The sequence below is a fragment of the Ananas comosus genome, linkage group 22 (assembly GCF_001540865.1).
Source record: "Ananas comosus cultivar F153 linkage group 22, ASM154086v1, whole genome shotgun sequence".
Lineage (NCBI taxonomy): Eukaryota > Viridiplantae > Streptophyta > Magnoliopsida > Poales > Bromeliaceae > Ananas > Ananas comosus.
Genome location: NC_033642.1, coordinates 1248494 through 1267104, shown reverse-complemented (window position 1 = coordinate 1267104; position 18611 = coordinate 1248494). Strand labels below are relative to the sequence as shown.

General features: G+C 33.2%; 1 protein-coding gene across 1 annotated transcript; it reads right to left on the bottom strand.

Moving 5' to 3' along the window:
- On the bottom strand, window positions 10273–13718 carry LOC109727389 (60S ribosomal protein L9). Its single transcript, XM_020257506.1, has 3 exons — window positions 13271–13718; window positions 11367–11489; window positions 10273–10664 (listed from the first exon to the last, which is right to left on the bottom strand). Exons 1-3 carry the CDS (start codon window positions 13631–13633, stop codon window positions 10578–10580), a joined length of 573 nt encoding a protein of 190 aa, XP_020113095.1. The 5' UTR covers window positions 13634–13718; the 3' UTR covers window positions 10273–10577.

The window sequence follows — 18611 nt, the reverse complement described above, 5'->3', positions numbered from 1 at the left end:
ACTTAATTACTAGAGAAAAGAATAATAAGATAAAAATATACGGACTAAATAGCAACAATAATTACTAAAAAAGTGATAAAAAACATAAAATGTTGGTGAGATCAGTTAAACGAATTAACTAGAAACTTTAATTGACTAGACTAAACCCACTAAAATCTAAAAAATCCAAAAGGTGAGCATATATTTATCAAAATAATTAAAGTTGAGGGGCCCTCAAGCATTATCACAAAAAATATAAATAAATAAATAATGAAGGTATAATAGGAGATTGCATGGTATCTACACGTGAGTGGTGCTGATGAGATGGAAACAATTAATCATGAACACATGGTTATTAAGGGTGTGTGTTGGAGGTGAAAGTTTTCTGTGTAGCAGACATATCACATCATGCTATACGCTATACACAGTTAGAGCTGTCGACCAGCCGAACACGAGCGAGCTAGGGCAAGCTCGTGTGCACTCATTCATTAAGAGCCTAGCACGAGCTGGATCGTTAAAATATCGAGCTGAAAAATCAAAATTGTGTTGTGCTTGCCGAATATGAGCTAGCTCAAGAACAGTAAATTAGATTGTCAGTTCAATCTCCTACTATGTGAAAATTAAGTTGGAAGAAAATTAAAAAATTAAGGGTGTGTTAGAGGAGAAAGTTTTCTGTGTAGCAAATATATCACATCATGCTATATACAGTTAGAGCTATCAATGAGCCGAACACGAGCAAGCTAGGGCTAGCTCATTCGTGTGCTTTTATTTATTAAATGAGCCGAACACGCGCGAGCTGGCTCGTTAAAATATCAAGCTGAAAAATCAAGTTTGTTCTGCCTTGTCGAATACGAGTTGGCTCACGACCAATAAATTAGATTATCAGTTCTACTACTAGGTGAAAAGTGGAAAGAAAATTAGAAAATTGGAATTTTAATCAGACCTCTTTATATTTGGATTGGCCCTAAATCTACATATATATATATATATATATATATATATATATATATATATATATATATATATATAGAGAGAGAGAGAGAGAGAGAGAGAGAGAGTTAGTTCAGTTAGAATACTATTAATAGTAAATAGTATTCACCTTTTTATTCTTAGATCATTACTATTATACCACGCGACCCACTCAATCCTAGGCATCTAATAGTCACAAAGTGAATAGTATCATATTATTAATAGTATTCCAATACAACTCTCTTTCTCTATATATATATATATATATATATTTCAATTAGAATACTATTAATAGTATATAAATAGTAGTTATTATCCACCGTTTCACGTTACTATCCACCGTTTCACCCTTATTTTAAATTATTACTATTCAACTAATCTCCACTAAACACTAGGCATTCAATCATCAAAAAGTGGATAGTAAATATTATTGATGGAACATCCGATTTGACGATCGGCTCTTCGATAGGCATCGTCATTAGAACTATTTAGAAATTAAATTTTATAATTTTTCGACATTATGTATTAAGTGATCAAAGAGTCTCAAAAATAATTATTTTAATAGCCGATGTAGCGCGTTTGTAAGTTCAATGATGTAGAAAAATCTGCATTAGGTGATTTTTTAATGAAAATTTTAGTTACCATCAAGAGCAAAATTAATATTTTCGATTTAAAATTTCTGTCTTTCATCACTATTTTGTATAACTTTTTTATTTTCAGTCGTTCATTTTGAGACTTCTTATCTAGTAGTTAAACAAAATAAAAAAAAGTTATTAAATTTGGTTTTTAGATAGTTTCAACACCGTAGATCATGTCTAATAGCCGAATTGAATATCCCATCATTAAAAACAAGTTATAATTCTATGTACTTTAAAAAATATAGTAGTCCCTATATATATGTACATATTCGAATTATATCGAACCGATTGCGACGAAGCTGACCCAACTCGCGTTCGGCTTGATAAGATTTCAAGGTGAAAAATTCAACTCGTGTTCGGCCTATTTATTAAATGGGCGATTGATCTCAAGTTCATTTCGAGTCGAATATAAGTTGGCTCACGAACAGCGAGCTGGATTGCCAGCCCTATATGCCGTGAAATCAAATACCTTCTTTTGAGAAAAAATTATAAGAAAGATATTTTTCTATAAATAGTCGTAGAATGGTTGAATTCTAAAAACAATTGTGATTGGTTAGACCACATCGTGTCAAATATAAAAATATATAAATATCGTTCTCTAACAGCTTAAGTGTTTAGAGTACAATGATTGTTTCAAATAGTATTAGAGCGAGATGTTCTAAATTTGAATCATACCTGTTGGCTTAAATGAGTCAGCATCCTACCCTGTAGCGGGAGGTCATGTTGGGTCGAGTCATATTCGAAATGGCGTTAGCTCGGTGGCGTCGAGTCATGTTCGAAGTGGCGTGAGGCTGGTTGGGCCGAGTCACAATCGAGACCCGTAAGCGCTGTATCTGTACGCTTTAAGTGAATTAATTGCGTATTCCTAACAATTCAAATTTTTAAAATTAATGATTAGCATCGATGATCCAACAATACCAAACTCTTAATATAATTATTTTTTTATTTAATTAAAATTTATGTCATGAATCTATCAAAAGTATCGAGCTCACATGCTGCGTTGGATAAACAATCGACACATAACTTTTTTTTTTTTCGTGTTAATTTGAAGAGGAGGCATCTAATGCTCTCTACGTCTCTTCGACAAGACAAGATATACCATCAAGTGAAGCCCCCATTATATCTATTTCCTCACATGGAGAACAATTAAATGTTTAAATATATATATATATATATAGTATATTATATATATATATATATATATTATATATATATACACCTCCACCAAAAGAGGCTCAAGTATATAGCAAGAATTTCTTTTTGTTTTGTTCCAAATTTCTTTTTGTTGGGTTTATACACATAAGTGTATTTACAAGCTTATTGCATATAAAAATTAAAAATATTATTTTTTAATAATACATCTTTTAAAAAATAAATGGTTATTTTATATAATTTAGCATAGTATTATTAATTTTTTTTTATTTAATTTATATTTACGTCTTCGATATATTAAAAGAGTCCGGCTACTATACTCTTATGCGTACGATCGCCTACGTACTCATAAGTTGTTTTCGATGATAGAACTTCTGAATCAACAATCCATACCGTTAAACATCATTTAGAGCATTTAAAATTTCTATAAACCAAATTTTATAAATTTTCGACGTCATTTACCTTACGATCAAAAGCTTACAAAATTAACAATTTTTAGCGGCCGGTATGAGATATTTGCTAGTTTAACGGTAAAAAAGATTCGGAATAAGTTGAATTTTTGATAGAAAATTCTATTCACTACCTAAATAAAGATCAATAACTCTAATCTTAAATTGAAGGATCCGATCATCCATTTTTAGGATGTCGTTCGATTTTAACCGTTCATTTTATTCCCGCTTAATAGACTTTATAATGATTTCGAAAACTTACGAAATTTATTTTCTAAAAGTTTTAAATACTTTAAATCATATTAATGGTATGGATCGTCGATTCGAAAAACCCAACATTGAAAACAACTTATAAGTACGAAGGGCTCTATACTCATAAGAGTATAGTAGCCCTACTCTATATTAAAAAGTCCGGAGTCCAAATGTCAAAAAAAAATATTGAAAAAAAAAAAAAAAAGGATTATTTTATATAATTTAACAAAGATTGATTGTACAAGAAGGAATTCAAAACATTGAAAATTCATGCATAAGAAGCAAGAAGAGACCGGAGAAAGTGATTGCATATATTCTAAGGTATCGTTTGGCTCGGAAATAAGAAAAAAGTGGGTATTTCAGACATATATATAAATTGAGGTATAAGCAGGGATTAGATCAATTTTACGTTTGGATGAAAATTAGGTTTATAACAAAAATAATGTATTATAATATATTATATATTATATTATATTTATATAATTTAGTTTTAATTTATTTTATAATTTTAATTAAGTTTGAAATTAAATATTGGAATGGTACTATTCCACCAAAATGATGGAATAGTAAAAAAACTTGCTATTCTGGGATAATCTGAAATAGCAAGCTTTGACTGAAATAAAATATCCTGGCAAAAAATTATCCCGTTTGACGGAATAGCGGGGATAACTTTCGTTATCCCCACTTATCCTCCGAACCAAACGGGGCCTAAGGGTTATTACATTCCAACCTTTATCTAATCTTTTACTTTAATTACTCTCTAATTTTTAAATTTTCTCAATTAATTAAGTTTTTAACATTGAGTATATGTTTTATTCCACTCTCTGTCGTCGAGACCGCCATTAAATCAAATAAAAACTTTCACATCAAAAGATTTCGTAGTAGGCAAACATTACGTGGTAGTGATGTAACAGTTTTCATTAAAAATTAATTAGAGTTTTAGAGGACAGCAACTTAATTAATTAAACTAATCTGATAATAAAATTTTAATACTAGACCGAGTGTACAAATATTCTAATATTAAATAGCATTTCAAAATTTTATATAAACAATCCACCCATTATTAATATTTTTGTTCAATCCTATAATAGGGTTTGGTAGGGTAATATTAATTATATATCCTAACCCAAGAACATTTGGTTAATTAGCAAAGCCTAAAATGTTTATACTTAGAAACCTTTTGGTTATGATGAGGGTAAAAAGGGTTTGCATGTTTTCAATGAAGGTGATAGAGAAATATATTACATTTTTAGTACATCCTAGCAATGTCAAAAATGTAAAGTGCACTCAATGTAGGCCTTTAATAATTATATATTTAATTATTACATATATGTTCTACCAAGTTGAATATTTTATATATAATGTGGTTTTATTATTTTTTTTTTAAGCACTATTTTTACCTTTATATATATTTATTATTTATTTATATGAATAGATTTATCATTTCATAGAAAATAAGTTAATGCAGAACACCCACATCTATACCTATACATTAATCCCCAAAAAAAAAATCATGTGACTGTGTTTACTTAACTGTTAGCTTTCACCTTATGAAACCAACTCTTCGCCTTTTCTATGCACATAACGTTTAATTAACACGTCCACCCAATTTAACAATATCTTACCGTAAACTTAAAAATTCACACAAAAAACCCATTCCTTCGTCTTCCATTCAGATATAACGTTTAATTAATGCGTCCATCCACCCTAACCCTAATATAATCGTAAACCATACAAACTCACACAAAAGCCCCCTTCTCTCCTATGCATGTTACGAAAATAAAAGCCTTATTCTTTTCTATAATAAATTATGACCTCTTTCATTTAGCAAAAAGTGTGGCATCCATTTACTTTTTTTTATTTTTTTTGTTAACTACTAATTTTGGTGTCTTCTCCTATTCTCATTTAACATGAGGCGTGGGATCTATTTTTTTCTTTTTTTTTAACTCCTAACATTTATTTTCTCATCTTCTCAACGTCCATTACTTCACCTACTTCCAACGCCTTTTTTTACCTCCTCCCCAGCACACGCGTCTTTTCTTCTTCTCTACCATTCGTTTTCCCTAACTCCCACAACCCTACCTCCTCTTTTTTTGTCTAAAGTTCTTTAGATGTTTCAGGTCATAGTGATGACGGAGGTGGTGAATGTGATGGCAGTACTGCGGCTGCGGCTGCGGCTGCGAAAGAAAACATGGGCAATGGCAGTGAAGATTGAGGTGGCAATGAAAGCAATAGCAAGTCTCATCCTTTTAGAGACCAATGCCAAGTGAGAGTTCCTCTATTTTTTTTTTCTCTCTCTTATTTTCTATTTGTTATCTATTTTTAACCTATTTTACAGTATATTTTAGAATTATTTGATAGTTTCTATTTAAGATGGGTTGGATTGAATTAAAAATCTAATATTTCGATAATACCTACCCGTCGCATCGCGCGGTTAACTACACTAGTATAATACTATAGTATAATATATTTTAAACAACGCTTTTTAGATGATATTTTATTGTAATATTTTTAATATTTGGCATGTTCTAACATTATGATTAGATATCGCCAATAAACATATTTATATCAAATACTGCTAAAATTTTCCTGCGCTATATTAAAGTGTTGGTATATTTTTTCCGATATGCCTACTTAACGACTCTTTACACTTGGCGTTTTTCCAGGCTATTTGGTTGCACGTAGTTGCAGCTACACTGCAGTTATAACTACATGCGAATATAAATTCAGTGTTTGATTTGATGTATTTGACTCCAACTGCTGCAATAGGAACTGCAGGAGGAGGTCCAACTGTAGCAGTTGAAGGGAGTAACTTTAAGCAAAAGCTAAGCTTAACTTCCTAATTATTTCTTAAACAAAAAGTTTTTTTTTTTTAACATTGGAGGTAATCTCACCATCACGTACATAAAATGATAAAATTTTAAAAATTATTTTTCAACTATATGCAATCAAACAAATTATTTATAATTGCAGTATTTTCTACTACATCCAACTAAATAGGATGCATGTAATTGTAACTGTTGTATTTCTAACTACATATATTTCTAACTATATTGTATTTGTAATTACATCTAACCAAACGGCCCCTTACAAGCGCCAGGATTATTCTTGCCGACGCTTTAAAACATTATTAGTTATTATTTAAAGTGTCCTTAGCGCAAGATTTATTTTAATAATAGCTTTGGCAAAGAATCCTTTTTATCCCAGAAATTTGGCATTTAAATATATATTTAATAAATAAAGCGCCAATAATTTTTGGCATTTTTTCTCATAAAAAAAGAAAGACTATGTACAGTAGTTTAATGTACCTTTTTGAAAAAGACACTATAAGGTAGGGGTGGCAATCCAGCTCGCTGTTTGCGAGCCAGCTCGTGTTCGGCTCAAAATGAGCTCGAGATCAAATTGCTTGTTTAGTAAACGAGCCGAATACGAGCTGAATTTTTCAGCTCGTTTAATAAATGAGCCGAACACGAGCTAAGGTCAGTTCGCTCGTGTTCGGCTTGATAACAGCTCGAAAACATATATTTTATATTTATGTAATTTATTTAATTTATATTTTTATATATAAATAAATAATTATATATAATATATATTTTTATTATTTAATTTTTAGCAAAATAAAAATATAAAGGTGAGCTTAATTATAAAAGTCTCATTTATATGTAAAGTTTCAATTATTAGATCAAAGTCTAATGAATAAGATTTTATAAATTTATTTTTTATATATATTTAATCTAATTCTTTTTAATTTATTGTTTGTTGGTCAGCTCATGAGCTAGCGTGTTCGGCTAGTTAATAAACGTGCCGAACCCGAGCTGAATTTTTTGGCTCGATACTTTAACGAGCCAGCTCGTGCTCGGCTCATTTAATAAACGAGCCGAACATGAGCCGACCCCAACTCGCTCATGTTCAGCTCGTTTACACCCCTACTATAAGGCTCTCTCACTAAGTTTTTTTTTTTTTTTCCTATTACAATAACTTCTCATTACAATATTAACAAAGGCTTTAAAATTAGGGTTTCTGTTTTCATGCATCATAAATATCTTTAATTATATATAAAAGGTTGTTTGATTGCATGCAGTTGTAATTGCACTGCAATCATAACTATATGAAAATCCAAATCTAGTGTTTGTTTTAATACATTTAAATTCAATTGTTACGATTGAAACTGCATAAGGATCCTCAACTGCAACATATAGAAGAATGTTCAAATTAGCCGCAATTCCAGCTACGTTAGTTAGGAAAAGTTACTTTAAATAAAAGATAAGTTTAATTTCTTAATCATCTTTTAAATAAAAAAATATTTTTTCTTCTATATTAAGAGTGATTCAGAGAGACGATTCTATTACCCAAATAAAATGCATATAATTACACCTACTGTATTTTTAACTTTATTATATTTAGTATTATTACAACCAACAAAATGACCAATTTGTTGGCTTAAATGGGCCAGCATCCTGCACTGTGGCGGGAGGCCATGTGAGCCGAGTCATAATCGAAATTGCGTGAGGCTGGGTTGAACCGAGTCATGTTCGAAGGAACGTGAGGCTGGATAGGCTGAGTCACAATCGAGATCCGCCAGCGCTATATTTGTACGCTTTAAGTGAATTGATTATATATTTCTAACAGCTCGACTTTTTGAGATTAGTGGTTAGCGCCAACTATCCGACACACTTAACTTGGAGGAAAACAAACAGACAAAGATCCATATAAGCACAGGTAAAAGAGACCTTACCATTATATTGTTCCATTAACCATTACCAATAATAAAATAACAAAGCAAAAGTGGAAGTACCTAGCAATTTAATTACATTATTATATATTTTTAACCTCTTAATCATTTTTTAGACCAATAATTACTCAAAGGAATTTAAAGGAATACACATTTCCAGTACCCAAAGGACCAAATTGATCCAAAAAGGACAAAGGAACAATTTTTTTTTCTTTTTTTTTCTTTTTTTTATTTTTTTTATTACCTTTTATGGTGAAAAGGAACAATATCTTTGCTCTCAAAATTCTCTTTAACTTAGTAGTAATAATATCATTGAAAATGAGAGAATATGATACCCAACATTAATTAATTGCTTTTTTGCACTCTTTTTTAAAAAAAATTTGTAAAAAAAATGAGAAAAATGAGAGGTAGAGTGTGAAGAAGAATTATGCTAAAAGAAAATTTTAAGTACTTTAATATCACTTCACCTCTACATCTTTTTGGTGAAAATGCATGGGAACCCCCCTCAAATTATTCTATTTTGGAAATAGGTCTCTCAATTTTATTTTTTATGCTAAAATTCACATTACCCCTAAATATGTATTGTATGTTGTACATAACCTCCAAAATTTAAAAAAAAAATGATATAGTAATAGGGTCGAGGCTAGGGACGTCAATAGGTATGGATACCCGAAAATTTATCCGAACCCGAACCCGAACCCGAATAAACGAATATTTCCGATGCTAAATGAATATGGATTCAGATATGGATATCAAAAATAAAAACCTGACACATATGGATTCGGATATGAATTTTAACCGTATCCGACCCGAACCCGAATTTATTTTATATTATATATATATATATATATATAAATTTAATGTTATATTTGATTTTGTATTTTAAAATTTTAGATTTATTATAATATATTTTGAAATATTAAAAAAATAATTATTTTGGATTCAAATTTTCGGTTTCGAATTTGGGTTTTGAATTTTTAGTCGGATTCGAATTTGGATATGGATTTTTAAAATCCGTCGGGTTCAGGTTCGGAAACGGATCTCGGATTTAGAGTCGGATTCGGATTTTTGAAAATCCGCTCCGATTCCGACATGTTGACATCTCTAGTCGAGGCTAGAGTTGATATTTTCTTATTTTCTTCTACGGATAATATACGAGACAAGATGTATCCAGAAAAATAAAGTACATTTTATTTATTTCTTTCTTTCTTTCTTTCTTTCTTTTTACACCTCCTTAGTTTGAGAAATTAGTCAAAATCCACGGTTCTATTACCTACGCGGCATCAATTATTCCAGTTTTATTTACTAAAAATAATATTGAAGTGAATTATATTAAAATTTCATATTATTTTAACCTAAATCTTATAGTACAACTCAATCAGAAATAAAGGAGAAGGGGTCATTTTCAAGTGACGTATAGTTGAGGGGGTCTTCATACAAATTTTCCCCTATAATAATCTCTCCTAAAATAATCTCATCATAAATACCAATTGTTGGCATTTTAGGAACATCACAACAGTTAAAATGTTCCAAATTCGGCTAAATGCTGACTTTTTCAACCCCTCTTTTGGCTAAAAGCTATGTTTACTACTTCTGGGTTTTAAAAAAAAAAAATGGCATCAAAATTATATTGGCACAAGGGAGAATACATTCCATTGGAGAGAATACATGTCCCCACTCCCCACTCAAATGAGTTCATTTTTTTTGTTTGGTGAGAAGGGGAGTGAGGATTCCATTTAATATTAATCTAATAATTCGAACTTACCACGATCGAGCTGACCCCGACGCGCATTCAACTCGTTTATTAAACGATCGATCGATCTCGAACTCATTTCGAGCCGAACTTATGCTAACTCGCGCTGAGCCAAGCACAGATACACATTAAGTCAACTCGTTTATTAAACAACAGATCAATCTCGAGCTCATTTCGAGCCGAACTGGTGCTAACTCGCGCTGAGCCAAGCACAGATACACATTAAGTTTGCAGCTTCAATGGAAAACACTTTTTCTCCTGAGAACTGGTTTCATAGTTTTGGGTGAAATCAAACACCACCTTAGCAATCACATTGGTCAGAATAAATATGGATAACTTGCAAGCAAGTATCAGTCGGAAAACGGCAATTTCTATCGCGATTTCTTAAACTAGAGGCGAAGAACAAGCACATCGAATCGTCTTAATAATTGACATCAAACATGATTCTAACGACTCGCTAGTACTAAAATAGAACAAAAACAGATCGTCCGACGAGTAAATAGTAGTACCAAAATTTAACCTAGTACTCGAATATCCAAACTCTTAACACCACATTCAATGGAAAGAAGAATAAAGCCCGAGTTCTGTTGCATGCACCGCGAAAAGTTTAAAAAGGTAAAGCCTCGCTCGTATCGACTCTTCGAGTATGTAGTTTACTGGTCTTCAGATATTGTGCCCTTCTCGCTAACGTAAATGCCATCCAAGAATTTCCGGATATCCTTGTTCTTCACGTGGCATTTCTGTTGGAAAGAAAAGAAAGCATTGGTCTTAGGGTTTTATGCATGTTGATAACAAAAGCTACCGAAGAGAAGACGAGTTTGCGGCCTATTGCCTGTTTGGCATGGTCGGAGTTTCTACACAAGAGTAGTTTGACTAGAGCTGTAGGAAGAAACAGTAACCCGCTACCTAAAATCTCGACAACAAAATTCTGCCACAACAGAAGCAAAAGCTCCAAATTTTGAGATTCTGCTGTCGAGCTTCAAAGGCTTGTTCACCTTCTCATCTCAGTACAGAAAGCATTTAGATCTTTCGTTTGTTAAAAGCTTGCATATCTACTGCATAGAGTAGAGTAGCTGCCCCAGACAAAGATAGATATGAAACTTTTGCTATCGCAGAAGATGAAAAGAGCTTCTGCGACCAAATAAGCAGGATCTCAATCTTCAATTTGAAGATGCTGTTTCAGATGACAGGATTTTCAGAAGCTCCTATAGGCCAAACAGTCGGTCCCTGAGTAAAAATATCTACTGCATAGAGTAGAGTAGCTGCCCCCGACAAACATAGATATGAAACTTTTGCTATCGCAGAAGATGAAAAGAGCTTCTGCGACCAAATAAGAAGGATCTCAATCTTCAATTTGAAGATGCTGCTTCAGATGACAGGATTTTCAGAAGCTCCTATAGGCCAAACAGTCGGTCCCTGAGTAAAAATATCAAGATGCAGACCTGGTTGATGAGTGCAGCTGAGCGAGAGACAAGCTCGATATCATTGCCATCAAGGACGAGCTCATCCTTGACTTTCTCAGAGCGAAGAATTGAGACACCTTCCAACATATCAACTTTCCTCACCTGAGAGAGAGAGAGAGAGAGAGAGAGAGAGAGAGAGAGACTTCATTACATGATTCATGGTGATAGAAGAAAAGTTTTCATTGGAGAATGGAAGAATACTACCCACAGAAACCCAAATAACAAAAAAAAAAACCAAGATTGCCTATGATAACATGATATGGACGTACTTTAATCAAAAGGAATAGAAGATTAACCAGCCAAATGAGATTATGGTAATGAATATGATAAATTGAGAACAAAAGGGAAATAAACCACATAGAACTTTCGAAGATTTAAATGCAAGTTGGAAACTTCCTGTCCATATAAAAGTAATTTAATCTCATGTCATTCAGTTATCTACAACGTTTTCATCAACACCAAATTATATATCAACTTAAGGAAATTCAGAGACATAAAAGCTCCTACAAAAAGCTAGAAGGCTATGCTCGAGACTCAATTGATGGTGCACAAATATAGAAGATGGAAAGAATCTAAATTATCTAATAGACCACATTTAATCAGAGCGTGAATAAATAGAGTTCATTTCCCCAAATAGGGTCATCCAGCAGAATCTGAGGTTAGACGACTTGAAATACGCTTTAGGAAAGTCAAGTATGACCCTGAACTTTCAGAACTAGCCCGTCCTTAAACCAAACTTACGTAAAATAAGTTTAACTGTTCTCTACATTGACTTGAACTGCGTTATCTTAAGACACTTATAAAACAAGCAGATTAACCTAGCAAATATCAACTCTAGATAACACAATTACAAAACGAATCCGGCACCAAACACCTCACAAAAGCATAGCCAAACGGATCCAGTTTGAATACATATAATGAAGGCATAACCAACTTCCATACTATTGAACAAAGAAATGACATCACTCCTCAAAGGAACAAGGATTACATTCTGCCCGACTAAAATACGAGTTAGTTCTTGCTTCTGATAAGGGTTCGATATTGATCTTCCGACTTCAGAAATTCAATGTGTCAGAAACCCAATCTAAGCCCTTCAGAACAAATTCCTGGCTTTACCATGGTTAAAGAATATAATAGCATGCTGTAAACCTACGCAATAAATGGACACGCAGAGAATGCAACCTAGTAGAACCTCCTCTAAACATTGAGAACAACTAATAACGAAAACATTCCATTAGCCCATTCAATCTTCGTCTGGAAGATAAATCTGACATTATACAATTGATAAGAAATAAAAGCACTTTGCAATGGACATTGAGTTTCCATATATCAAAATCCAACATAGAGTTAGGCCTTTTGTGCTTCAATATGAGAGATCAGCAATACATCTATTTAGCAAGGCACTATACCAGCCGCATATCTATGAACAAAATCAATGACATAACAATTAGCAGATACTTAAAAAATAAAAAAAGAGAGAAATAAAAAGCAAAGATTTTGAATCGAACCACAAATCATCAAATAGCACGATCATTGCTTAAAAAATACCGCAATATCTATACAGAAATTAAGGGAAAAACTCTGATTAACCACAAATATCAAAGCCAATTTATTTCTGAAAAAAATCACCATGAAACCACTCCGATCTCATATCCAAAAATGTCAAAATAAAATTTTGAGTTCAAAACTACAATAAACAAGCCAATCTCATCTAGCATAGCCGTAAATACCCATCCAAAAAAAAACGGAGAGAAAACCCTAGAAGATCAACCATAGATCCATCAGGAAACCCTAACTTCTCGCACAGACCAACACGAAAGTGGGATCTGACCACAAAACACATCATCAAACCAAACGGAATCAAGAGTTGGGCGCTTATATACCTTCTTCTCGCCGAGGAAGTTCCTGATCTCGATGGAGGAGTTGGAGTTGGTGATGGAGGCGTTGATGGGGAAGTGGGCGTAGACGAAGCGCATCTTGTATCGGTAGCCCTTGGTGACGCCCGTGATGAGGTTCTGGACGTGGGAGATCGCCGTTCGGATCGCGGCCATGGTGCGGCGGGTCCCGAACCACGCGTCGACCTTGAGCTTCCTCCCCCCCTCGACGAGCTGGAAATCGAGGTTGAGGTGCTTGAAGTTGCGGGTGAGCTTCCCCCGCGGGCCCTCCACCTCCACAATCTTCGCATTCACCTTCACCGTCACCCCCTCGGGTATGTCCATGGTCTCCGTCGCCAGGATCGTCTTCATGGCGTCTAGGGTTAGGGTTCCGGCGCTAGGGTTAGGGTTTCGCTCGGGGGTAGGAAGAGGACGAGGGTGAGAGAGAGAAAGCGGGCGGCGAAGAGGGTTTATATAGTCCCGCGTGGCCGAGGAGGCGAAATTAGGGTTTCGGTTGCGAAATGCGAGATTTGATCTCAGCCGTTCATTTTGATTATTATAGGTATTATTTTTAGATTAACTTGGGCCCAAATTGGCCCAAATGGGCCGGCCTCGTAATATACCCTTGGCCCTTGGGGAAAAAATTACACTTTGGTCCTCCAACTATGAGACTTGTGACACTTTAGTACTCGAACTTAAATTCGTCGCAGTTTTTACAAGTTGCGACTCGAACTATGAAATATGTGACATTTTAATCCTCAATCTTTCTGAATTGTTGGAATAATTAGAATGCTATATTACTGCAAAATTATTAATTCATATATAATTATTCAAAAAAAATGGTTGTGGGACTTGATTGCAATAATCCAAAAAGTTCGAGGTCTAAAGCGCCATATGTCTTACAGTTCGAGTCAGAAATTATAATAAATTAAAGTTTGAGAAGTAAAGAAAATGTGTAATTTATCAAAAAAAAAAAAAAAAAGAGAAAAAAAAGGTTTTAGATTAACTTATATTGAAGTTTTACTTTATGTTATTATATTCCTTTAAAAATAAAATGCCCCTCATAAATTTTTATATTTACCACATTTGGCCCATTTTTTGTTCATTAATTTTACTGATTAAAAAATGATTTAGTTATAAGTTACTTTTTCAACCCACTTATGTGCTAAGGACAAGGATTAAGCTTACCATTTAAAATCAAAGTTTATTTTAATAATAAATATTCTTTTAGGGACTGTTTGATTTTTCAAAAAGTACAAAAAAAAATTTTAATTTTTTTTGTCTATTTGATTTGAAGGAAAATAAGCATATTGAAAAAAAAAATCATATTTCATGATATACTATATTTCGTTTTTTAGATTTTTGTTTTAGGAAATGAAAACATAATTTTTTATAAAATATCAAAAAAAAATTTCCATAAAAGCTTGTTTTTCTTAGAACCAAACAAACATGAAATTGAAACAACAAATTTTCGCGAAAATTTTTATTTTCGAAAAAAATTCTCACGTCTTTTCAATGTTTTGACGCCAAATTTTTTTATCAAAAATTATTGACTTAGCATCCATATATTATTATTATAATTCTGTCAAAGAAATGAACATCAGAAAAATAATACGGGATGAGCGTGGACCGAGTGGTTTAGTTTGGTTCAGGTTACAACATAAATTGAAGTGAAATCAATCTAATTTGGTTTGAGAAAATCAATACCAAAATCAAACCAATGGAGTGGAAAATCGATCAAATCAAACCATATCGAAATTTTCAAATTTGTTTATCGATTTGAATATTTAAATTTTTAAAGATAGCTTGCACAATTTATTGGTTGCTTAATTTTTTTTTTATTTATCAAGTTGATTTTTGGAATTAACTTGGTGTATTAAGTGGTAGCTTTGTATTAAATATTGGTACATAAACATAACTATGTATATACTTGTACATACATTCGTGTTAATCCTTATATACAAATAGTAACTTTGTTCTTTGTATAAGATATTGAGACACATACATAACTATGCATGTACATACTTGTACATACATATTTATAATTGAAATGAATTCCCAAATAGATGATTTGGAACTCATTTTAATTTCATTTTGTCCCGAATAGATTAAATCAGCTCTAAATGAGATGAATGAATTTGTATCTTATTAATGTAACGCCCCCAATAGTCCCACATCGGATGGAATACTGATTCTGATCAGTTTATATGAGGCCTCCACGCTAATAATAATAATTAGGCTTAAGCATTTTGGGCCGGTGGTTTGGCTCAACGAGTTATTGTTGCTAGCGGGTCGGGTCGTTGGAATTGGTATCAGAGCTGAATACCAGCCGGAAGTGTGAGAACTAAGTGCTATACGGGATAAAGTGCTACACCAATGGGTTTGGTGGGAGCCACCTCTTGAACCCGTAGGAGCCATCTCTAGAATCTCACATCGCCTGGTAATGGTCCTGATCTGTCAGTGATCTGGTTGGACTCGTTAGAGTCTAAACAGGGATCATATAATCAGTTTATATGAGGCCTCCACGCTAATAATAATAACTAGGTTTAAGCATTTTGGGCCGGTGATTTGGCCCAACGAGTTATTGTTGCTAGCGGGTTGGGTCGTTGCAATTAAAATGAAATAAATTTTAAAAATTTAAATGGCCAAACAAGATGTTCATAAATAGATAAGAGTAGAATCTGAATGACGACAAATAGTGGAGAGGGAGAGGAGGAGGAAGACGGAGGAGAGGAAGAGAGTGATCTCTTGTGTCAAAGAGATATGAGGGAGAGCGAGCGAGAGGTATTAATATATAGTTGGAGCAATACCTTTCCTCGATATACTGCCTACGTACAGGTGAGTGCTAGTACTTGAACTTGAGTACCGTTACTCCCTCATTTAGTATTGTTACATTCTCGGAGTTCTGCAAAACTCGAAAGTTTCCGTAGCAAAAACATCTCGAGAAGTATCAATACAACATCTCAGATATCGATACGCGGCAATCAGCACTGCTACTCAAGCGGAGTTCTACATAATCCGAACGTTTCCTACTGGAATTTTTATGGAGTATTGGCACTCCAAACTTCAATACATGTACTGAAGTGAAAAATTCGCCGGTTAATAAAAAAAAAATAGAATAATAATAATAATAATAATAATTATTATTATTATTATTATTATTGTCCTATATATTTTTTAGATGAAAAGAGTACTCCACAGAGAAGAGATGTCGAGTTGCCTTATTGGGTGTTTGGTTAGTCGGAAAAGCAAGAAAAAATTTTTATGAAAATTTTTGTTTCAGCTTTACGTTTGTTTGGTTTTAAAAAAAAAACTAGCCTTTTTAAAAATTTTATTTTTCAAATTTCATGACAAATTAATAATTTTGTTTATCGAATTTATTTTTTAAAAAATAAGAATGTTAGTTTTTCACAAAATTTGATTATCTGCAACAAAGTGATTAAAATGTAAGTTTGAAAAGTTATCGATAAATTTAGTAAAAGTTCTAGTTCAATTGACTAAGATTGTTTAATTTGAAAAAAAAAAATAGTAAATGGGTGACAATTAGAGAGAAGTAAAATTATGGGAGCTTTATTTAAAATGAGTTATAGTTGAGGGGTTCTATGTGCATTTTCACCTTTGCATACATTCCTCTTTCTTTTTTTTTTCTTTTTAAATTTNAAGAATGTTAGTTTTTCACAAAATTTGATTATCTGGCAACAAAGGATTTAAAATGTAAGTTTGAAAGGTATCCGATAAATTTAGTAAAGTTCTAGGTTCATTGAATAAGATTGTTTAATTTGAAAAAAAAAAATAGTAAATGGGTGACAATTAGAGAGAAGTAAAATTGAGGGAGCTTTATTTAAAATGAGTTATAGTTGAGGGGTTCTATGTGCATTTTCACCTTTGCATACATTCCTCTTTCTTTTTTTTTTCTTTTTAAATTTAGCAAAACATATGGAATAGGTTAAAAAAAAAAAAAAGTTGTGCTATTTTTTTTCGCTCCATTGAAATTTCTCAACTATAAAATATTTTGAACCGTATATTCTCTGACATGTTTTAAATTTTTTTTTTTTCTTATTCGAGTTATTCACCTCCGTAAGATATTGAATATTTTATAAACTTTAATAGCTGTACTGTTTGCTCAAGTAGGTTCAACTTTCTGTTTCATGATAATATGTTCAGAAAACTAATAAATTAAGTTGAGTTGAACTCAATACGTTGAGTGAGGTTGCAGTCCACAATAGATCTAACGGTAAGAATCCCAACGTTCAGATGAATTGAATTAAATCACATCTCATAATTAGTGTGTCAGATTGTTTGCGCTAACTATTAATCCGAAAAACTCGAGCTGTTAGAAATACCTAATCAATTAACTTAAAGGGTATAGATACAACGCCCATGAATCTCAATTATGACTCGGTCTAACCAGCCTCACGCCACTTTGAATATGACTCGGCCCAACATGACCTCTCGACACAAGACAGGATGCTGACCCAGTTAATTCAACACAGTGTTGCTATACGATGAATGCTCCTTTCCTAGCGCTTACAATCCACATGTTGACCAATATCGAATTATAGAGTCCTCACCATCATAAGGTAACATCATATAATTCATCGAGGATATTGAAATACACTATAAATATCTCCGAAAAAACAAAACGCATGCAACGTTTTCTTTTTTAAATCGTAATAGCACCATCAATATAACATAGAAACACAAACAACACTATAAAATGAGACAACACAACATCATAGTAATTTCGACGGATAGAGAAATAACACAAAATGCGTTCGATAGCGCGCGAAACATGACTAGCTTTTGTTTATTTGCAAACCAAAAAAGTTTTGTCTCCTATTGAGGGTTGAATCAGTCTCCTTTCGCATTTGCAGTAGATCCCGGGAACACGGGCACGACGCAGGCGGTCGCGCACATGGTGCCGCACGACGCCAGCTCCTTTCCGTTCGAGCAGCGGTTGTAACAGTCCTCAAAGCATTCTGCGGTGACGGTCGGCACCGTCGACGCGATCAGCATGCAGGTGAGGATGAGAGCAACCACAGCCATCTTGGTTTCAGCCATTTTTTTTCACTTAGACAGAGAAAGCTGCAGGAAATATTTCCTTTTTTTTAATCTGAAAAAATAAGAAGTAAAAATTTAGTTGCGGATAGTAAATGAGAGGTAAGTCGTGTGCTTTATTATATAGGGAGAGGAGGTTAAAAGTTTATGGCGTGGATTAAAGTAAGGGGTGATAGAGTAGTATTAGCGCGTTTGACCAGGGAGCGTTGACCGAGTCGACCGGGTCCGGTTGAACCGGTTCTGAACCGGAAGGGTTGTTGAATTGGTATGGTTTATTGAACCGGGTTTAGGG